The sequence below is a fragment of the Pithys albifrons genome, chromosome 10 (assembly GCF_047495875.1).
Source record: "Pithys albifrons albifrons isolate INPA30051 chromosome 10, PitAlb_v1, whole genome shotgun sequence".
Lineage (NCBI taxonomy): Eukaryota > Metazoa > Chordata > Aves > Passeriformes > Thamnophilidae > Pithys > Pithys albifrons.
In genome coordinates, this window is record NC_092467.1 from 13,870,385 (window position 1) to 13,894,492 (window position 24,108).

At 36.6% G+C, this 24,108-nt stretch overlaps 1 protein-coding gene across 1 annotated transcript in view; it reads left to right on the forward strand.

Moving 5' to 3' along the window:
• The window catches only part of COL11A1 (collagen type XI alpha 1 chain), a 128,552-nt gene that overhangs the window by 87,112 nt on the left and 17,332 nt on the right, over positions 1-24,108 (forward strand). Inside the window, exons 42-54 of the mRNA XM_071564612.1 lie at positions 3,862-3,969; positions 4,512-4,619; positions 5,664-5,717; positions 8,678-8,731; positions 9,458-9,565; positions 12,843-12,896; positions 13,836-13,889; positions 13,983-14,036; positions 21,489-21,542; positions 21,998-22,105; positions 22,295-22,348; positions 22,611-22,664; positions 23,691-23,744. Of these exons, the coding sequence (XP_071420713.1) occupies positions 3,862-3,969; positions 4,512-4,619; positions 5,664-5,717; positions 8,678-8,731; positions 9,458-9,565; positions 12,843-12,896; positions 13,836-13,889; positions 13,983-14,036; positions 21,489-21,542; positions 21,998-22,105; positions 22,295-22,348; positions 22,611-22,664; positions 23,691-23,744 (918 nt within the window). The remainder of the gene's footprint in view (positions 1-3,861; positions 3,970-4,511; positions 4,620-5,663; positions 5,718-8,677; positions 8,732-9,457; positions 9,566-12,842; positions 12,897-13,835; positions 13,890-13,982; positions 14,037-21,488; positions 21,543-21,997; positions 22,106-22,294; positions 22,349-22,610; positions 22,665-23,690; positions 23,745-24,108) is intronic.

Genomic DNA, 24,108 nt, shown 5'->3' on the forward strand with positions numbered 1-24,108 from the left:
GTACTTGAATTCTTAAAATTAATTATTGAATTCTTAATGCCTTTAGGCATTTATTCTATAAAATGAGAACTTGAGTTCTTATCACTGTGAAGTACATATATATTCCCAAAGGGCACCAAAACAAGGTAGTTGGGAATGGAATGGTCTGGAATGAAATAGAAGCTAGTAGGTAGAGTCAAAAGGGATATCATCCCACCTATGTGAAGAACCTGAAATGTTAAAACAAAAGGTGAATCAAAATCAAGAAAGCGTAGACCAGAATAATCTCTTCAATCTAAAGGTCATGTCTTGATTTTTTGTTAGAGGAGCCCCTAAGGCTAGACTGAACTCTCAAGCAGATAGTTAGTTCAGGTGTAATGAACCAGAACTCTTCTGAGCATGCAGGAACCAGACAGCACAAACATACCTGACCTTTAACACACCCCACTTTGCAAGACAAGATATCCAAACAGTAATAGTTCCACTCCTATCATACTTCCTCATAGAGACGCATCACGTAAACTTGTGAGGCAAAAGCATGTATCTTATTTAGTGATAGTTGTCCATATTCTGAATTACTCATGTTTGAGTTTAGATTCAAATGATCCATGTTTTTCTAATTCTTACAGAGTGTGTATAAGTTACTGTTTTAGTTGAAAAAAACAGAGCCTTTTTGAGGAGGATGTCTCAATTATCTCCATTTACTATCTTTTGGTTCAAATCATGGAGCTCTCTCAGAGCTCATGAATAGTATTCCTGTCATGTGAAACAAATTGACAGAGAAAATCCAGGAATACTATTAATGTTCCCCAGCTAATGGAAGTTCAGTGCCAGACTGGAATTACTGTGATGCATAGTCCAGAAACACACAGATTATGGGTGTCAGGAGCACAACTACTAAGGGTTCAGTTTATAAATCCATTCCTGTTGGGGCCACACTTTCTGCTAAGGTAAACAGTCATAGAAAGAAACACTTCAGAGGTTGAGAAATTTTTGCATATCTTTTTTCCAATCTTTAAGAAATAAATGTAGTGGTAGCAGGAATGAAAAAAGAGTGTAAGGGGCAATTTTTTTTTCTCAAAGTAATTTATGTTCACTGTAGTGAAAGCAGGCCACTTGAGGTACAAACAAGCACCAAGTTGCCCTGAAAGTATGCCAGGATTCCTCAGTTGGGTTTTTATCTATTTAATCTTTAATTACTCATTTGTTATCTGTGAAACATTTTTTCACAGTAGGTCATAGCAGACCATGAGCATCAAATAGTCCTAAAATATTTTCTTATCTATTTTTAGCCACCAGCGGGTACACACAGAAGCGTCATTATAGTGGAGTCTTCATTTGCCATTTATAACAGTGAGAGGATTCATGCCATTGGATGACTTTCCTCCGATTCCCTGCCAATACCTATTGCTTCTAACTATCAGATATAGTCAATTATAAGCTTTATTTGGCTAGCACATACATCTGCAAGCATACCACACAAATGACTGCTCCAAATACTGTGCATGCCAATTACTGTGTTTAAAGGGATTTGGACAAAAGAAAGACAGGCATGAATGCACTTCAGAGCAGGGGGGCTTTTCTGTTGGTTTGGAGGTGTTCATGTTTGGTTTTGTTGTGAGTTTTTTATGGAGGGTTTGTGGTTGTTTTTCTGGTGTTTTTTTCTTGTTGTTGATGTGAGGGTTTTGTTTGAATTTTTTTAACAGTTCTCTTTTATCTGTTATCTTTGTCTTCTGTTTGTTTTCTTCCCTTCTCATACTACTGTGTGGGATGTTGAATGCTGATGAGAGAAAGCTCTTTGGAATGTCAAGCAGTCATTTTTCATTTGCTCATTTAGGAATATGATGCTCAAATTAGACTCAGAATAAGCCAGCTGTAGGCTACCCAATTATCAGTACTGAGCTATCGAGAGCTGTCTTCATCTATCTGATAACATTTTACAGTCATGGGGAACCTCACTTGTTGAGCATTTTGTTAACCATCAGTAAAAAAAATTGCTACTACTATGTAATGTATACCTTAGCTATAATTACATATTTCCTCACAGAAAGTGAGGTAAAACCAAGGTTACTAATGAGTCCGTATGAAGGTATTAAATGGCAAAACATGACACTTCTATTCTGTAGAAAAGTGGTGTTTGTTTGTTTGTTTTTTTAAAAAGAACATTAATAAAAAGTTCCAAGATGTGAGTAGTACTGCAAGGCCACAGATTAACAAGGGGTGCCATAATATAAGGAGATTGTTTCATAGTAAGACAGTGACCAAAAAAGACAATAAACATAGAAAGAGAGAACATACTTAAGAAGCTGCCTAAATTGCTTTTTTGAGTTGTGACTATAATTTAATGAATTCTGCTTTTATCAGAGGCCATTCTCACAGAGAAAGGAGAGGGTCCTTGAAAACATGTGTAGTCTCTGTTCATAACTCCTGTGAGGTGCAAAGATCAAGGTGTAAATTTGGCTGAGTAAAAAGAGCTACTAGAAATTATGGCTACTGTTAGTGTCTGCTGTCTGACACAGGAAAGATACGTGAGTTATTTGGGGCTTTTTCATCTCTATTCTTGCATTCTACTGATGAGATGACCTAAAATTGTTGTTTATGAGAGCTGACAAGACCAGAGACCATGGTAGAATGGCTGCAGGGTAGTGACTTTTTCTTGTTGAATTCACTGAAGCCTTAGGAATTAAAATAACAGAAATAGGACTGAAACTTAGGCATCCACCAAGACTTAAAAAAACCCCAACACCTGGAAGGCTAAAGTCATCTGTGATTCTCATACAAATACTTTTTTTGAACACTCATGCAAATTTAGATCTGACAGATAATTTGTGAAAATATTTTGAGAAACCATTCAGTATTGTTTTCTGCCACAGTTATCTGGAGGGAAAAGCACCTTATTATGGAGTTAGTACCAGTTACGCTAATAAGGTCAGCCCAGAAAAAGTATGTCATGAAATGAAGCAAAAAATAGGGCCCTCATGAGTGAAAGCATCTTAAAATTCCAAGGTCCAAGAGCCATCAAATTTGATCTTGCTTAAACATGAAAATAAAGGCTATTCAGAGCTTCAGGCTATACCACCTTATTATTACTTATCTATTAACCTTATTCTTACTGGTCTATTCCCTGATATATCATCCCATTTCCAGTGTATTGATTGGAAAACTGAAATTATGAATAACTTTAAAATGTTACAAACTATCTTGAAGGTGTAAAGCTGAAAAGCTGGGGAAACATTATTGTGCAGGAAACAAAGGTTTAACAGAGTTTTATTGATGCATCGTTGTCAATAATGTAAAAGACAGACAACAAAGATGCGATTTTAATGTTTTTTGACATAAAGTGCCTGTCTTTTCACCTTTAATTTGCGGTATTAGATTTTTAAATTTTTCTGTGCTTATCTAAAGATACCTGTGCATAAAAGCCTCCTCTATATGATGCATCAGATTAGTCATTACACTTGAATAGATTTTTACACAAGTGAATTGAAATGCAGAAACATGCTGATCATCACAGCAATGGACAGCACAAAACTTGACTAAAAATTTGGGTTGTGCTCTGAGTAAGTTCTGTATTTTGATATGGTGAATACTATTATCAGACTGGTATGTTAATGCATTTTGAAAACACAGAGGGGAATAAGTTCTTGAAACAGGAAGTTTTCAAGCACGTTTTTATTATGATGAACAAATACGGGAATTGATATTTATGAAAAAAAGTTCTTTTAGCCTTTTTCTTTCCTTGCACACATTCTGGATGTGTACCTTTCTACCAGCTGCAATCTCAGTGAGAAACAGGTATTTTCTCTGTTGACCTGGGTCATGCAAAGCAGCAGCAGTTACTGGGGCTGTGTCACAATTGCCTTTTGCTGTGTTTCTCCGCAGGGCTCGCCGGGGGAGCGTGGAGCAGCCGGCACTGCCGGCCCCATTGGGCTGCCGGGGCGCCCTGGGCCTCAGGGGCCGCCGGGCCCTGCTGGGGAGAAGGGTGCTCCTGTAAGTAACCACGTCCCGCAAAACTGCCCATGGCACAGACTGCATGCCAGGGGGTTACTGTTTCCTACTCTAGTGCTTGCTATTAAATATATAGTCTCAAAATACCCAACCTACTCCTTTCAGATTTACAATTGTGTAAATAGTAAAACATTCCATGTCATACCTTCTAACACCAAGAAGGGTTAAACCTGTTATTATCTTAGCGTGGAGTGAATAGAATAAAAAAGTTTGTTAAATCAGTCTTTCATTGAAACTTTGTACCCAGCCACTCTGCATTTGAGTACAATTGTATTTGACATCGTCTTCCATTATTACTTTGTATAATACTCTGATATAGACTCTTCCCTTGATAGTTCCTTTTTGTTATTTTGTTTGGTTTGGGCTTTTGTTTGTTTGTTTGGTTTTTGTTTTGTTTGGGTTTTTTTTTTGAGAGGTGGAGTTTGTTTGTTTTTTAATTTTGTATTGGTAATGTGACTCCCTGTACTGAAATGTTCATTACTCCCCTGTGATTATGTGGATTACTTTCTTTTCTTCACAACCAGGGAGAAAAAGGTCCTCAAGGTCCTGCTGGACGTGATGGAATACAGGGTCCTGTAGGTCTTCCTGGTCCTGCTGGTCCTAGTGGTTCTCCTGGAGAAGATGGTGACAAGGTGAATCATTACAATTGCTGTTAGTGCATCTGTGAGAAGGTCTGTCAGGACAGTTCCCTGTTTGTAGCTTTCTTTGCAGTAAATGAGGCAACAAACCAACAACCCTTACCCCTGCCTCCCCTAAACTCCCCCTGCCTGCTGCAAAAAGACTTTAAAAAGTCTCCTGTCTGCGGGACAGATGCCATGGGACATTGGGATTTGTGTTCAAGAACTAGTAGAATAAATTTATCCTGGCAAAGAAGCAAGGATGAAAGTATGGCAAAATAAATCAAGGCATCTGATGCTAATATAGATTTTAGCCCATTTTAGAAACTTGGTTGCTGAATGAGTAAGATGAGATGTTCTCAGTAATATATAGGGATTCAGAACCACTGTTGATAGGCTGAGGGTGTCAAAATAATTGTGTTCACAGCAGAGATACTCTGTTGACTTGTGGCAGAATTTAGGACACAGCACCTTTCATGACCATCTTGCATGTTTGCTTGCTCTGTTAGTTAGAATAGGGTAAAGGTAAACATTTTGACATTCATTTTTGTGATGCATGAGTGTTATTTATCCCACAGAGATTATTTTCTGTAATTTAATTTAATTGTCTTTTATTATTTTATAAAACCCTGTTATTTTCTAACACAGTTTTTTTGTGATTTGAATAGTTCTGAAGTTTTAAAATGCTGTACTCTGCAGTGAGAAGCAGTTGTTCAGTCATATACACTTAGATGAGTCTGTAAATCAGGGTACTTCCATTATAAGTTCATGTTGAAGGTGACATGAGGAACACAATTTCCTTTATTTAGACCTCAGTTGCTCTATACTTCAAAGCCAGGTCTTGTTGCCCTTTGCAATACAGCAATCAATATCTGGATTAATATGACATACTATTGATCACTGCAGAATTGCTCCCTTCAGGCTTTCACACTTGAACAGCAGCATAAAACACAAAATAATCATATCAAAAGGAGCATTTAAAAATACCATGATACTGACTTCAGCTAAGTGTGAAGGAGACCATTATAAACAAGTTTAACTTTTAACTTTCAATTACAGGGTGAAATCGGTGAACCGGGTCAGAAAGGTAGTAAAGGCGACAAAGGAGAAAATGTGAGTAGCAAAATCCTTTGTCCGTTATATCTTCATGAAGAAAAAGTATTCATGCATGAAGAATGCAGGTAGCCTTGCTACATAAATGAGCAGAAAAAAGACACACTCCTAAAATGCTTCTTCAAAATACTGCAACACTAGAGGTTTGTACCTATAAAGCCCAGGCTTATATTTAGTATTGCTTATATTCCTAGAGCTTGAATTTCAGTAACAAATTGAAAGGTAAACTACACTTCTAAGCACCCTTCCTGTATCATTGCAATCATTCTCATTTGAACTGGGAGAAACCAAGAATTCACGTGCATTCACATTCGCTCACTATGGTTCACTGAGTGGCTTGTGTGAACATAGCCAGCTTCAGCTTCTTAGCCATAATGATGAAGACTATGAAGAGTCAGTAGAGGAATCTACTAATATAGTTTTAAAATTAAAGGTTATCTAATTTTTTGAGAGCACAGTTAAGGGATGGCAGCATTTCAGAACAGTGAAGACCTCAGAAGAAACAGCTTATGTGTTTTCATATATCATTAGGCCTGTTGGTGAACCTAGGACTAATCAGGCTGCTACTCTTTTAATTTGACATGTTTCTGCCTTCAAAAATTAATTCTGAAAGTTCAAGCACTTTCTGCTTTGATTGAGGCCAGAAATATAAAATTAAGCTTTTTCCACTGTGAAATTTGAAACTAGATAGAATAAAACTAGCATTCATTCATTTTTGTTTGATTGTGGTTTCTTTCCTAAAAATGCAAAAAAAAAGGTGTATTTTCACTTGTGTTCAATTTCAAGATAAACTGGCACTTTTCTTGAATAGTCTTCCTTTAGTTAAAAATTGAGACATAAGGGCAGAAAGATTCCTTTTGTTATTGTGTTTCAACAATATTCACAGTTAGCAAAGCACAGAACTCAGGATAGGGGTATTTATAGCTAAGCATATTTCTCTTGAAAACACAGTGTGCTCTTTGCAATCAACAGCTCACAGAGCATTCTTAAGAGTACATTGCTTTTAAAAGTGACACCAAATTTATGGCTTAGATATTATCAGGTGATGTTTTATAGGAGGATTAATACAAATTCAAGCAAATCATAGTGTTATGGTGATTTTAAAAAAAGATGTGGCAATAAAGTGTGGGAAAAAATGACAAGGCTTTTTGTTTGGTTTGGCTTTCATTTTGTTTTTTTGTTTTGTTTTAGGTTGAGGTTTTGTTGTTTATTTTTGGTGTTTCGTTGTTGTTGTTTTTAAAGATAACCTTGTTCTTCCTTCTCAATTATTTATGTGAGAAAGACTTCTGCAGTTTCCAATGTAGAAAACACATACTTTTCACAATCTCATTTTTATAGATTAAATCACAAAAAAAATTCTTCCTGCCTAATTTGAGCTGAATGCTTTGGTTAATTTTGTAAAATTAAGTCATGAAATTAAAACATATTTAATACTATGGACTTGTTCCAAGGTAACTGAAAATAAATATTTATCTATTTGCTGTTGTAGTTGTAAACCAGCTGAGGGCTATTAGAGTTACACGCAGCTCCTGTTTGTCGACCTGAAGAGGTTCAGAACAGCACAGGCCCTGTGTCCACAGAAGAGCCTGGTGTTCAAATGAAGGGAAGAAGGAAGCACATGAAGCAGGTCATAGAATCACAGAATGGCTTTGCTTAGGAAGGAATTTAAAGATCAACTAGTTTCAACCCCTGATTTGGTTTAGTTCCTGTTTTCCCCTTTGACATGCCTCTTCATTAGAGAAGCTTCTGCATCAGAGAAATTCAGAATAAAACACATGCTTGCACTTTTCTACTTCACATCATTTTAGCATAGCTAGTTATGCTGAGCATTAGACTGTGACCACAGTTCCCATAGAGAGTACTAATGTATCTGGGCATGTTCCAGCAGACCTGTTCTGCAAATAAAGTGGCTGCAGCATTATCATTTGAGAATGTATCCTGCACTCTCTGTCTCAAGGTTTAAGGCATTTGAGAATATATTTTCATTGAACTACAGGATTCAGTGTTCAGGCCTGCTTAGTTAATTTTAGCCCTAGCAAATTCCTTATATCCAAGCATTATTCTACTTCAAATTTTAAAATTTAAATTTTAAATAAAAGAAGCTGTAGACAACTTTCCATCGATAGAGACTAAAATTAGCCAATGCCAGGTGTTTTTATGCTTTTTTAGCTTCACTCTTTATCAGTTTAGTTTCTCTAGTGTTGCAAAAACAAGATTCAAACCAGCACCCAATTTTAACCCCATCATAACTAGTATCTTGCATTCCCATACTCTTAGATGGCTTCATTAGGTCACATCTGCATGATTGACTTCTGCATTATGTGCACTATAACTTGGAATGTTATTCTGCCAGAACACAGAAAAAAATTAAAAGGTTTCTCTCAGAGACATTTTTTTGCCATTCTGTTGAAAAGAGACTTAATATCAACGAGAATGTGACTCCCTGTGCTCAGCAAGAACTTACACTTTTCATATCTCCTGGAGGTCAAAATAAGCTTTGTGCTATTGCAAAAATAATTTGCAGTTTCAGAAAAACTAATCCAAATAATAAGCACTCCAATTAGGGTCACATTTTTAGATGATACTTCAAAGGTGGTTTTCTTGCATAAGTGTCATTGAAAGTTTTGATATTTTTGATTGTGAAAGAAATATTTTTCATTTTAATTCATGTTTACATGGGAATCTATTCTGAAACATTAAAAATGTGCTTCCAACAAATGCCAGTATTTTCTACTATGGATATGCAAGTCTGAGTTTTTGAGAAATAAACAAGTAATGATTATTTGTACTGAATAGAAAAGACTTGTGAATAATGCTACATTCTCTGTGGAGAAATGTGGAAATGCATAATAGACTGTGACCATGCAAGTAAGGTTTTCTTTCATCTCAGTATTTGCTTTTAATCTCCTTCCAGATGTCATAATCACTAACTTGTCTTTGTGGATGTTTGTTTGTTGCAGGGTCCTCCGGGTCCCCCAGGTCTGCAGGGTCCTGTTGGTGCCCCGGGTATAGCTGTGAGTAGCTTATTCAGAGCAACCCCAGCCTTGCATAACTCATCTGAGACTTACGAGTTCTTTGAACTGCATGCTCCTTACTCAGGAATCTATTTCAAATCACCACTAACAGTTCTGTCATTGTCCACTTCCATGCAGTTCTTTATTGTAAACAAGCCTGCATGGGTGGTGTTACTGTGTGGCAGATTTACAGCAAGGCAGTCATTTGAAAGAATTATTAAAAATTAAATACTATAAATAGTGAATGGGCCCCATCCTTTCAGTGAACTTGTTTGATGGTTTGTATGACAGCTCCTTACCAGATGTAGTTAAAAGAGAATATCTTTTTTTAAAATCCACCTGATAACAGGTGGATTGGTTTTTACTTTTATTTAGAAGGCTTTGAATTCTTTTACCCTGAAGATTGGTAGAACTATATGCTATTAATATTTACTAATATGTAGGTATTCAACACCTAGAGTGTTTATGGAGATGTAAAAGAGAAGAGGAACTCAGGGAACATTTTTGTGAGACATGCAGTATTAATTGACCTACATTAAACCAGGGCATGTGCTGGTGTTCTGTTGGTATAACAGATTTCATCTCATCAAGATGGTGTACATGCATTTGTAAAGACACTTGGCATGATTCTGAGCCCTGTTATGGTTGTTTTCCAGTCATTTCCATGGAGCTTTTTCTGTTATTATCAGACCTGTGATATTTGTGCTTTTCATTGTTTCACAATAGGGAGGTGATGGAGAGCCAGGTCCAAGAGGTCAGCAAGGGATGTTTGGGCAAAAAGGCGATGAAGGTCCTCGAGGATTCCCTGGCCCCCCTGGCCCTATTGGCTTACAGGTAAATTCTGTGCTCTCCACCTGTACAAACCCTGATTTCTCTGTCAGAAACTGAATGACAATTGTCCTCTATTAAATAAATTATAACATCAGTTAACAAGAACTGAAAGATCTCATAATCATAGAGTTCATGCCTAAACAGCAGATTTAATGCTGCAGATTAGTAGGATGCTATGAAACTGAACTCTTGGCTATCACAGGCTTTAGAATGTCATTCAGTAATACACTCATTGACAAAACCAAACAATTTCTGTTACAACAAGAGCACTCTTTATACTGGAGATACACACTTTAAAGAAAAGATTCAAGCTGGAGGTGTATTTTCACAGTATATTTTGGCAACCCAGTGTGTTTCTCAGTGATACCATCACAGACACTAGTGTGTCCTGAAAGATTAGCAGAACTCCATAATGCTTATATACTGCAGCCATCCCAGGCAGGGTCCTATAGTTTCACATTTCTTCCCCTTACAAGTGGTATTTTATGAGTAAAAAAAACACAAAGCAAGCATACAGTAAAACATAGGCTTCTCCCTACTGCATCCAGAGAATTACATTGGAAAAATCTACTTTTTGAAAAATTTAACTTGCTTAAATATAGTGGGACAAAGAACAAGACATTTAGGACCTTTGATTCATTTGCATGTAATAAACATTAAAACATAAAACACTCACTATTTCTAATCCATGCATGAAGCTCTATCATGAATCATATATACTCTCTTTTAAAAATTATGGCAATAATCTTGGAATGTATTCAACAGTCTATCTCCTTTCTGTAGACCTCCTGTGAACTGACTTATCTCATTCACTTAGCCGGACCCTAACTTGTACCTTTAATTTTTTAATTTTTAATCTATTACATAATGTAGTTCAGAAGGCCTACAAAGACATTTATAAAATATTGCAAACCTCCATGGAAGATAAGCTGTCTATTACTGCACCAGCAGATATATCTTCTGTAGGTTCATGTTGCCTTTGAAATGAAAAAGCTTTATTTTCAGAAACAATAATAAATCAGAAAAAAATTCCTAATTTTTTAATGAAGTTTTAGACTATTTTAAAGGGAGTCAAATAAAACCTTCATTGTTATTTTTCTCAGATTTAGAATACCACTTCAAATGATTCACATTTTAAGTTTAATGAGCACTGAGCTACACAAATATAAAAGTCAACTATGTTGAGACATACATATTTCAAATGAGGAATTTTATTTCTCCGATCAAGACTTTAATTTGAATATGTTAGTCCATGAACCTAGATCCCATTTTTGCTAAATGTATTGAAGTACTACTGATAATCAGGGATTTCTTTTATTCAGTAGGGCAATTTTCATAGTTATTATGAACTCTTGGGGGGTAACAGCTTTTCCTGTCTTACATATAATGCTCCTTGGTAACTCTATCACACTTCAGTTAAATTCTGCTGCTGTTACTTAAATTGGATATTAAGTAAAAAGAATTTTTATTTATAAAAATGAACATAGGTGATTTAAAATACTTATTACCTTAATTGTGAATTTCCTTGCTTTTTATTTTTATAATAGTTTTAAAAAGCAGGAAGCTTCTAACAAAAGGAGTTGAAAGTAAAGAAGATCTGAAAAACTCTGTGGGCCTATCTAGGTTATCTTCTAGTCAATTTATGGCAATTTTGCTTATAATTTGAAATATTAAATGACAAACACTGAAAGCAGTCCCAAAGCACTGTGTTCAACAATGCTTGAAAGATTGATTCAGGGAAATCAGTGGGATTTTTTCAGTGTTGAAATAGGAGTCCACCAAATGGCTTTGGAGAGTCTTCTCAAAGACAGAAATATCAGGTAAATGCTTAATTGCTTTTGAAGTTTTCTAAATACCTCCTCTGCAAGCAGTTGAATGAGTTATTTAGGTTTATCATGACCATGAATCATAATGGATAAGGCACTCAACTTTTTAAGCTAAATGCCTTTTTGTGTTCGTGGGGTAGAACTGAGTGGACTGTTGGCAATGGAAGATGTAGCTTATTTGAGGTAGGATTCTTCTCTCTGAATGTTAGAAAGTAATAATAACCCTGGCATTACTACTCAGCAAGTACTGTAATCAAAATGTGTTGCTGAAGATATTATTATCAGCTCTGTGCTTCCATTTCCATAGAATATAGTCTGGTATTTTTTAAAATAAGCAAGGATTACGTAGAAAAACCACTGTGTTGCCACATGAGGTAAAGCTCTTTGGTTTTTTTTCATGCTGACTACCCAATAGTAAAAAGCTCACAACAATCACAAGCACTGACAAATCAACCAAGTTTTTGCAGTAGTAGACAACAGAGACATACATAATTTTTAGAAAAGGTATATATATCTGAATTTTGAAAGTCTTTCTACTGTTTAGATTGTGTCAGAATAGGAGGGCAGCTGAGGAATGTATTTAGTCTTGGTTAAGTTTATATGTTCTACTTTTTTATACAGCTTTATAGCAAAAAAAGGCAAATTTTGCTTTCCATCTGGTTAGCTGTAGTTCAATAACATAGTTTGAAAGTAGGAGAACCCAGGAGGTGAAACTTAGAACCAGATCTTAACATAATGTAAAGCAACATACTGCTATTTACTCCAGGTCCAGAGGATCTGCTTTTACAGAAATCAAGCTTTGACCCTACAGTTAGGAAAGCACAGCTTAGTGGTGATGGTGCTTCTAGACAGATGTCAATATTATCATCAGCTGCAGTTTCCTCCTCTTGGTGATTGTTACTAGACAAACTTGGACATTTTGCTTCCAAGAGTATGTTTGTACAACTCAATGCAATGCCTCTCAGCAGGATTTATCACCTCCACTGGACACCTTATAAGGTGTTATACAACTTCCAGTACTCAGGTAGCTTAGACATCTTTGCAAACCACTTCACTGTGCCACACTGATCATGTTTGCTTTACATATATATGTATCATAGCATAAATCAAATTATCCATACCTGCCCCCAGGCTCTGGATAATGATTGAGAGTGTTTTAAAAGTCACCCACCCTAGCATTTCTCTGTATGGGTTTTTGCTTATTTTTCCACAAAAAGTTTTTGCATCTCCAAGTTTAAGCATCCTAAGGCTACAAATACATATGCTGTAACATAAAAAACCTCCTTTTCTTTTTCATTTTAGTGCAAATATGTAATTTTTTTCTTGTTCCACTACTCTGCCCCCTCCAAAGTTCACAAGTTTCACATGTAGATCTGATTTATATTGTTTCATACTGATTTATAACTCATCATTCCAGGCACCCTACTAATAGTATTCTCCTTTTTGTGTTTTAGGGTCTGCCTGGCCCACCAGGTGAAAAAGGTGAAAATGGTGATGTGGGCCCAATGGTAAGACTGCATCCCCCCTGGTCACTCTGGAGGAGATAAATATCCTCCATATATTATTTTCTTTTCTCTATAACTCACAATTTGATAAGTTAGTCCTGAATTTGATGACTAAGTATGAAAACATTTTGTGTAACATAAGCCATCTGTGGGATTTACTTTGTTTTCCCACATCTATCTCCTTTAATATCAAGATTTAAGTAACTTAAGAAATTACTCTGAAAAATAGATAGTAAAGAAGATGCTGTGTGTGTCTGAGACAGGAGAGTGGCAATGAGCTTCAGGAAAGAAAAAGTAGATACTGCTGGGCCAGATAATCTGGAGCTGCTTTTCTGAAATTCAGGACATTGTATGTTAGCTTCAGGTAATTGCAGGCCAGAAGATGGTAAACACTATTTGGCTCTGTTTACTTTCTCTGGGTGATGCATTTTCCAACTGTTTGTGCTGTTGACAGAATGCCTTCTGGGCTCTTCCTGACTGAAATGCAAGCTCTGTACAGTGTACATTTGCCTCCAGCACCCTATGCCACGTCTGGATGTGTCATTATTGCCCATCTGTAGGCACCATGGCACAGTAGTGTCACAGGGCTGTCACCAGATATGTGAGCTAGTCCAGGGGCTTTGCACAGTGGGGTGGGCATGCAGGTGGCCTGCAGGGAAAGTACAATGCAGGAAACCAATCCTCAGGAGTCCCGAGCATCAGATCATTTCCAGCTCAGGTACTGTGTGCCATAGCCTGGGTCTCCCCTGTCACCTTGTGAACTCATCCAGTGGGCAGCAATCTGGCCCTGCTGTTACTGTAGCACTGCAAAGATTAAAAGGCTTCTGCAGATTGAGTATATTATTTTTATTGGTCAGAAATCTCTACTGAACTTATTATGTCTGTAACTATAGTGTATATGTTCTATGGATTCTATAATATCAAATTGTCTCTTTGATACAGGGTCCACCTGGTCCTCCTGGTCCAAGAGGTCCCCAGGGTCCTAATGGAGCTGATGTAAGAATTAAATTATTCTTTTTCTCTTTGTATTTCAGTAATAAGCACTCTATTTTGGATATTTGGGATAACAAATATCTTTTATCATTGTAGGGTCCTCAAGGCCCCCCAGGTTCAATTGGCTCTGTTGGAGGTGTTGGTGAAAAGGTGAGTGTTGATAATAACCTCCTACAAAGAGAAAACATTGGAACTGGAATAGGAATATACATTTTGATTCTTCTGTGGAGACATACAGATACATTACAGTTCCCAAGTATCCTTCATTGACCTAATAATTGTTACTAGTGATCTAGCTATACTCCTAATTGCTGACTTACCACAGTTGGTCTTTCTATTTCAAGTTTTACATCACAAAATTATTTAACAATCAGAGGAAAGAACTTTGGAGCAGAAAATATAGTTTTCAGGTGAAGTAATAAAGCAAGGTTGTTTCCTTAACTACATATGATGCTTACAGTAATCTTATTGGCCTCAAATGTTTTCTATACTGATGTATCTTAGAACATGGCATAGCTGTCTATCAGGAACAATAAGAATATCCACTGTTATCCAATGTATCACTGTGAAGTGAAGCACACCTTCAGCATCAGTGTATGTCTGTTCCTCATACAGACAGATACAGTTCTAATAAAGCCCAAAGCCTGAGGATTATTTGTGTTAGTGGAAGACCTGACTTAAGACTGATGCTGTATGGCATTCATTCATCAAAATTATTTTCATTGCTATTTTCAGTTCTCTACTCAGAAAATTTTCAAGTGTATGAAGAGGATTTATTTGGGTTTTTTAATTTCGTATCTTACCCAAAGAACACGCCAGATATATCTTCATTTTTCTTAAAGGAAAGATGATGTTTACTTAGACATAAGGGCATTTTTTCCTGTGATTTATCTGATGCCACAGAGTAAGCTATTATATAGTGCTGAGCAAGCAAAAATATCAAAAGACACTCTCTTGAAATGCCTGTTTATGTTTATTTTATCAAGTTACGTGACCTCAGCCCATCACTCATGTAAGCCTAAAAGCCTTTTGCTGTAATGTTGCAGTTTTAATATGATTTTTTTCTTGAACTTTGGAATTGGGAAGAAGATTCCCAGTGGATCATAAGGTGAAGGAAACATAAATATATTCTAGGCCACTTTATAAATAGCTTATTGAGAAACTATGTAAATTTTTCTTAAGTATTTAATTATTTGCCACACAGTATCATATGTGTACAAAGAAACACCAACGTCAATAAATCATAGAAATGACACCTCTAGGTATGTCAGTATTGGTAGTTTTTCAGAAAGCTCACCAGGGTGTCGAATTTTCAGAACACGAAGCAAGATTTCCCTTTTTCTTCCTGTCCCATCAGATCAATAAGTGCACAGGTACCTTTTCTGCACCATTACTGAACTTCAGCACATCAAAAGTCTTAACTTCTTCACCCTTTGATTTATTCACATACTTTCTTTGGCACAATGGACCAATATTGTACCTTTAGCTACAAATCCCATCAGATCTATGAATTTACAAAAAATGACTTAAGTATCATTTCAATCAAAATTACTTATATTTTCCATGATCCTCTTCTTGATCACTGTTCGAAAGCATGTTACTCTGCTCCACAGAACTTGTAGATATTCTTTCTTTTTACAAGATAAGGAAGTTGCCATTACTTTCCCGGGATCATTTGTATGACTTGTAAAGAAAATAAAATCTCCTTTTCATCTTACAGTAGCTCACAAGCTTCCTGTTCCCCTGTGACAAGTTCTTTCTTATGACGCTCTTCAGTATTGTTGACATCTGCCATAAACTGTTGCTTGTGTTTGATTTGTTTTTTCACTAAATGTCTTTTTAATTTTTTTTTAATTAACCCTTCATTTACATTAAGGCCATGTAAAAAGCAATCACCAACTTCTTACCAGTGTGACCAAACTATTCTTTTAATAGAATCTTCAGATATAATGTAATATATGGCTTGTTGCAAAAATATCCTACTTTGTGTCCCTTCTTTGTGTTTTGAGAGCGCAGGGTACTGAGCCTTGAGATGTCGTGTCAGGCTGACAGTGCTTCACTGCAGCACTGCTTTTTTAGGCAGTGGCTCTGAGCATCAACTCACCTCTTGTGCCTTCATCTCTTCTCCCCAGAATTGCACAAGATATACAAAACATGATGCCCTCCCGCTGAAGTGCATTATTAACAAGGATATTCCCTCTAATGTCGCAAGTTTGTGACATTGTTTGTCCTATCTATTTTAAAAAAGATCTTGGCCTTTATGAAGAGCTGGAGGATTTTATTTTTCTCTCTGAGTACCAGAAACGTGACACAATGTAAGAGTTGGTAGAAAAAAAAGTTACTGGAAAAAGAGAATCTGTATGTCAGTGGAATGCAGAAAATAATCAGCACTGTGGGAAGAAAACATTGTCCTGCTACCACTGAGTGGTACTCATTACACTGAGGGTGCTGAGAAAAATGTTAATTATGAGAACATCCATGGTAGCACCTAATTATATTCACTACTTAAAAAAAAAAAAAAAACCAAACAAAAAAAACCACTATTGTGGCCCATTGAACTCAACAGGAATTTTGCCGGTGGTTTTAGTCACCTTTTTAATTTTTACTGTTTCACGGTTAAATTATATTCCAGTCATTTGGTAAAAACACTGACTTATATTGAACTCCTTAATCTTTTGTTTCTTCCAGTGACTCATATATGTGATTTAGTATTCCTATTTGTGATGATCAGGCCATGAAATTTAATTCAAGAACATGAAAATGACTGTTTATCACTTGGCTGTCATTTTTTATTTCCTCTTGCTTATTTCCCGCATTCTCTGCGTTCACACAGAGAAGCCTCCAAGTGTGCTATTTTGGAAGGTTTTATTTATTCTAATTACTTTCCTCCCTCCTCCTCAAGTTTTAGTACATGCCAGATTTTTTTCCTTGTTATGATATCTTCCTTCTTAATTTCAGTTCCATTTAATGAATTTTGCAAGCTTAGAAATCATCAAGAGTTGTTTTGTCAGGAGGAGTTCCCACAGTGGGAGGACAGTTCACACTTTTAAACAAAACATGCATTTTCTCTGTTCCTTTTCTTCCTACGCTTATTCTGCCCTATGTTTTTCTTATTATGTCAGCATGCTTTGGCCTCTGCACCCCTTTCAGGAAAGACATATCATACTACAGATAATTCAATGCAGTGACTGTAGAATGTAGAAAAGCATTTTGGCATCATCTCTGTCACTAGTCCAGAGTGAAAGAGGTTTGCTCACATCATATTTGAATGGTTAGACCAGGAGGTATTTTGTCATTATTACTGATGTTTCAAAGAGCCCTTATATTCTGCCAAAAGAGAAACAATTTTTGTCACACTTAGTGCCATGCATTTTTAACTAGCTTGTTGTTTTCCTCTGCTTTACACACAAGGGCCTAAATGTTCAGAGAGCTCAGCACTACAAATGTGTGTGTAGCCTTGCATTATTAATACCTGTAACCTCCATGGAGTGGCCCACAGGTCTCGAGCCTTACGCTCAACTAGAACCACTTAAATCCAGCCTCACACAAAGAGTATTCTCTTTGGGGTGCTTCTAATTAAGAAACAGTGTAAAACCAAAATGTACCAACACGTGCTTATCTCTGATTTGATATCGAAGGCCTAACATGTGGATATTCTAAATACCCAGGAAATGGCTTATGACTTCTCAAAACTGTGCTGTAGATGTTTTAGATGACATAAGAATTTACAACAGAGGGAGAACAGAACAAGTAATGTTAACCTTGCACTTCTCTTCCTCAAACCCTAATAAAATAATTTTGCCTTTCTAATTTAATTTGTGATAACTGCACTGAGTACTGTGCCATTCTCCCACCCTTCCTCCCTTCCACAGCATGTTACAGACTGTCAGAGTTAGACAGCAGTGCAAAATGATGTCTGCAGAACCTAAGCATTCTTTCTCGGATTTCAGATCTGATTTACTGTATGGAAAAAGTCTGATGTTAGAAAACCACTATACTCATCTGGGTTTATATTCCTTCCTATTCTATTATTCTAAAATACTTTTCAAAGTAGTATACTAAGGAGTGCAACACAATAAGCAAGTGAAATCAATCGTTTACATGCTTAATCATTGATTTATACCACAGATGGATATGAGAGGACAAAATCAATTGAGTATTCTGGATCTTAGTTTAAAAACATGGCTTATAAGTTTTCACAGACCTCTTTATGTGTGCATATATGTTTTCACATATGTATGTGCAGACACTGCTAAGGTGCTTAATCAAGTTGCATCTATGACAGTTTATGCTACCTGAATGTCTGTCATAACTTTTAATAACCTTACCTGACTGGCTGACTGTGATTTCTTCTCATCCTTCTCCATCTCTCCATGCTTGTGAACATGAGCCCTCCCAGAAAATGCAGCACAGCTTTAGAATTTCTCAATTAAACTTAGTTTTGCACAGAGTCATTTTATATATAACACAGTCACATTTACATACCTATGGGAAAAGGTATCATCTTCTAGAAGCACACTTTTTCTCTTCTTTTTTTTTTCTTGTTTTGTGATAATGGCATAAAAGTAGTAAAATTGTAATTTAATTGTTTTCACAACCCAGTCAGTTGCAAAATTGCCTCACTCTTGCAAAATACATCATGCCCTAGAATTTAACCAAAAGGTGGCAGCCTTCTATCCACTGTCTCTATGCTTTGTATGGACAATTCTCTAGAAGTGGTCATAAGGAAAACAAAGAACTTCTAAACCACCTTGCCTGGCTTGATAGAAACCATTCTGCTTGCTTCATCCAAGGAAGTTTTGAGAATTAAAAGTGTCTGGGAAATGACATGGCACTTCATAGTTCAGGATGTCTGTCTTTGATTATTGCAATTGTGTCAGAGAAAGGCTTTGCCTAAGAAAGACCACAATAACTTGTAAAATATCTAACCTGGTAACAAAAGACAAAAATATTTACAGAGGTGAAATATATCTCTTATTAGATCATAAAATCTATTTCCCAAAAGAACATGGAATATTTTCTGTGGAGAAAGTGCATCAGATTCTGAATTGTTACTAAAAATGAAAAGAAAGACAAGGGCCAACAATAGCTATAGATTGCACAGTTTTTAGAAGCTATAAATATGCACTTTGTAAATATATACTAGCTAAAATCTTCTCTATCAAAACGTTGTTTAAATCCCTTAGCAGCTGTCTAAACCAAATACAACATTTTATAGTACCTAATATTTGGAATATAAAAATCACTGTCAGATAAACCAGGACTGCACAGAGGGAAGAGTCACATTTCTTTGTAGAGCAATGATATAGAAATATTAATGTGAGATGAAACTTTAACTGGTCTCATCTTTCAGAGATGCCCTTTAAGGGTATCTTGACATTTTCTAGCCCTTCCAGTTTTACTGTTTTCCCCACTGCTGCTGGTTGGGTTGGTGCTGTGCACAGAGCTCACAGAGCTGCCTGCACCTGCCATTGCCACAGGTGGGCTACAGCAGGTGCCTGAGATCCTGCTGCCCCCCAGGAATAGGCCAGTACAACAGGAAAAGCCCATTTGGTGCATGATAGCATAAAATTATCATATGTTTGTCAAGGGGAAGGATAAGAATTGTATTAGTAATCAAAAGTGGATCATCATAAATTACAGTGTCATTTGCCAGAAAGACAGAAAAAGAACTTGCTCTCTGAGCAGCTTACAAGGGGATTGCGCTGGCACAAGTGCTCCCCAGGAAAGGCTTGGCACAACTGGTGCTCTTCTGTCACTGCTTTAGTTAGTCCTGCAATGGGCACACCTGTTGAAAGAGGCTGTATGGTGGACTCTGTTAAATACAGTGTGTCACTAACATGAATAACATCAACACATTTTATAACTCCAGACTTCATTCTCTGTGGCTACATAAATCTCATGTGATTGACAGGAGGCATGGGCAGACCCCCAGTGCCAGTGATGCTGCTGATTCAGTAAACCCCGTGCAGAGGATAAGGCAGTGAAGACTGAATTTTCCTAGAAAACATACTTAATGCTTATTGACCTGAAGTAGCCACTGGTTTTTGTTGTTTTGGGGTTTTTTTAATAAATAATGAATGCTCTATCATGGAAGCAAATGAACTTAAGTACTAAAAGGGATCATTAATTTTTAAGATTACCACAAGTTTAAATATATCTAATAAAACATACTATAGTTTCTAAAAGCACATTCACCCTTTAAAAGTGCCCTTTCTAAAGGGCATTTTAATATTGCTCCTAAAATTTTGGTTCTGTTAATTAACCTACTCTGGAATTCAGTTGGGTATTCAAATCTTTTTTTCATTTCTAATGTAATATTTACAGTAGGCAAAATTCTGGTCTCGGTGAGGTCATCATGCTGCTATTAGCGTCTCTGAAAAAAAGTTCAGTTTCTACACCATTTGTTTAAAATTTGTATTTTATGATTTACAGCTTTATACTGCCCACATGGAAATGACAGACATGCACAATGTATTCACTGAATTGTCATAGAATGAAGAGGGGCATGGAGGTCACATAGGGTATGAAGGATACACAAATTAGTTCCAAATCTGTGTGTTCAGTAGAGGGGATTGGGTAAAATGCATTTTCAGCATTAAACTATTCTTGTCCATAGGCTTAATTATTGGCAAGAATTTAGATTGAGAAATCCTTTGGAATAAGAATATATAGTTCTTGCCTCAGTACTCCATGACAATCACGAAGTATATTCTGTTACTCTTTCTTAGATTCATGTGCCTGTGATGCTAATAACTAAATACTCTAGTACAGGAATAGTTTTCTGAAAATAGTTTATTTATCAGACCACTGAGCTAGAAAATAATCAGTCATAACTAAACTTTAAAATGAACAATTGAAAAGATAGCCTCTGAGCTAATACTCTATATTAGCTCAGAAACAGACTGAATTATCTTAAATGTTCGCTTAATAGTGCATAACCTTTGGCTTGCACAGATTTTCTATATACAGTGCCATCCTCAAAGCCCTCTGCTTTACTAAATAATTTCCATATTATATGCGTAGCATACACCTCTGTAGCCTGTGGAGGAAATTTTGCTAACTGCTATGCTATTGTTTTAACTTTATGGTGTTTTTTATATAATTTTTTTATTCTAACAGTAGCTCTAGCAATAATCACTTCACTCCATTGACATTCATTTCCAATTAGTATTCTCTTACTTGTAGAAACTGCTTCCAGGCCAAATTTATCTTCTAGAAAACAAAATTATTCTAAAGAACACAAATACACAGTCAATATATTTACATAGCTTTTCTGTGACTAGAAAGAAAGATGGCAAACAGGAAATTTGCAATGTATGGGATAATAAAGGGGAAGATCTTCCAAAGCCCAAAGGGCAGGTTAGCCTCCCTGGCTCAGAAAAACATTAATTTTATATATTATCTCTCAAATTTCAGATTTCAGTTCTGCAAAACCATATATGTAACTTAACCCCCTTTCAGCAGACCAAATAAAACCCAGTTCTTGTATGATGTTTGCATGAATAAGTATGAGAAGAATATGTAATATGTAATAACAGAAATAAATTCACAGAAATATTCTCCCTAATGACTCCTAAATGCATCCTCACACCTTTTTAGGGTGAACCTGGAGAAGCTGGTAACCCTGGGCCTCCTGGAGAATCCGGAACAGCTGTGAGTACTTTGGTTTTCTATTGTCATTAACCTTTACTATGGTGAACTAAGGTATCTGGTAGTGCTTATTTAGAAAGCATTTAATCAGATCACTTGTGTATGATTTATTTGAATTTTCAGTGAAGAACTTCCACCTTTAAAATGCAATTTATTTCCATATAATCATAAACACATCTTGTACTAACAGCTAAAGGGTGAAGCTGGTCTTCCTAAATGAGTACTCAGTTTTTCTTCCAAAAGCATTAACTTTGGCTTGCATGTTCTCTCTGAAAACAGTTCACTGGTGCAAACTGGGTACAGAAGTTGGCACTTGATCTGAGATTTTGAATTCACGTGCCAGTATTTATGGAGGAGTAACATTGCCCTGGTCTGAAAAACAGTTTTGCCATTGTGATTCTTATTTTTAAACTATTCCATTTCCAGATGACATTTTTCTGTTCATATGTGTTCTACAGGGTCCAAAAGGTGAAAGGGGAGAGAAAGGTGAAGCTGGTCCACCTGGAGCAGCTGGACCCCCAGGTGCTAAAGGACCTCCAGGTGATGATGGGCCTAAGGGTAACCCAGTAAGTGAGCTTAATAATTTTAACACAAAACACTGTGAAGCATTACTGAAGTTGTGCTACATACACAACTGTATACAATTTTGTACAATTGCAGTAAATTCATTGTATGTTTCATAAAATATTTGTGATGAGTGCTGCCTGCTTGTCAATGGGTGACACTTTGCTTGGGTTTTTTCCTGATTTATCTAGGGCCCAGTTGGTTTTCCTGGAGATCCTGGTCCCCCTGGTGAACCTGGTCCAGCTGTAAGTATACCTTAAAAACAGTTTAAGTCTGCACTAAATTCTAGTTGACCATGACTCTTTCTTGTCTGGAGATGAGTTGTTGCCTGTAAAATCCATTGCTCTGCTGTTCACATACTTCTTAAGGCTTAAAAATGCTTAGAAATCTTTAAAAAGTTTTGAAAAATAGCTTCCTTGGGAAAATGCTCTGTGGAAAAATAGTGTTTTTAAATTAATTAAGTCAGCTAAATTTTTGATTTTGTTTCTTTTCCTGTGAATTATGTAGGGTCAGGATGGTGTTGGTGGAGAGAAGGGTGAAGATGGTGATCCTGGTCAACCTGTGAGTTGTTTCTGTCATTTTATGTCACCTGTATGTTCTCTCCAATACGAAGAAAGTATCTTTTGCCAAATCAGTGGTTTCTATACATTCACACTCTTAAAAACATTTTCAAAGTAGATGTTTTTTTCTATTATACTGAAAAATAACTATTTATTTCTTTGCAGAGATAAAACTGCCCCTATTATAGTAACACAGTTGAGCAAGAGCTCAATTTCTTTTGAAAGTAGAAATAAATGATGTGTTAAGAATTTGTGCTGGAGCTGCTGAGGAGCACTAAAAGTAGAGCAACTCTGAGCATAACAAAGGAATTCTGTAGCCAAATAATGTTCATTAGCTGACCTGATGAAATTAAGATCTTAAGCAGTATGGAGCAATACCCATAGTAATCCTCAAAGTTCTTTTTTTTTTTTTTTTAATTGCAAAGAAGTAGGATTACCATTTTGGAAAGTCTCTCTCTAGCTCTGGAAGTTCTGATTATCAGAGAATTATTCCATACAGTGCAGTTTGTAAACAAAAAATGTTAGTGCATTGAACATAGGGTTGGAGGATGGGTGGTTATGAGCTGGGGGTTACCTGCAAACTTCAGGAAGTTGGTATCCATGTGCCTTTTTTAACAGGAACATTTTTCAAAAGAAAGCCACCCATGGCTAACTGTCAGATGTTAGTGAAAAATTGTAACAAAAGGAACAATTCCAGCACCTCATAAAGCAAGAAACTTGTTAGTGGAGCTGGGCAGTTGGCTCAGGCCGTGTGTTATTTCTGTGCGGCCACTTTCTGCTCTGCAATGTTTTGTTGTAAACAGGAAGAGAAAAAAAGAATGGTTGCATTTTGTACACTAACAAAAGGTGTTACAAATGTCAAAAGACCACCCTAAGAAAGGATTTGTTGAGTACTTCTGTCTGTGTGTTTATGGTATTTAGTTTCTGTCCACTAAAAGGGGCTAACATATGGCAGTTGTCTGTTGTATTTAATAAAGATAACAACTCCATCCTTTGTTAGCACTGAGCTTATACCTTTCTGTGGCAGGGTCCCCCAGGTCCTTCAGGGGAAGCTGGCCCACCTGGCCCACCCGGGAAAAGAGTAAGTAATGGCTCATGTTCCTTGTGCAGGTCTCTGTCTGAGACAGGTCCTGGAGAATTGCAACTACTTGTTCTCCATGTTGTGACACACACATAATGTTTGATGTTTCTTTTAAGGAATGTATTGGGAGAAATGAAAGAATGGAAAAAGCAGGGAAAGCTCTTTACATGGCTGACACAGAGCATGGGAGCCAAAATGCAGAGTAGAATGTATTTCTTACCTGTAAAGACTCTGTTTCCTTTCACCCAAGTAAATTCAATCTGCTGAATTAGTCTGCGCACAGCAGTGAGTGATTATGGCAGTAATACAAGACATCATCTTTAGGCACATGACTGCTATCAGAGAGCAGGAACAATGTGTCTGT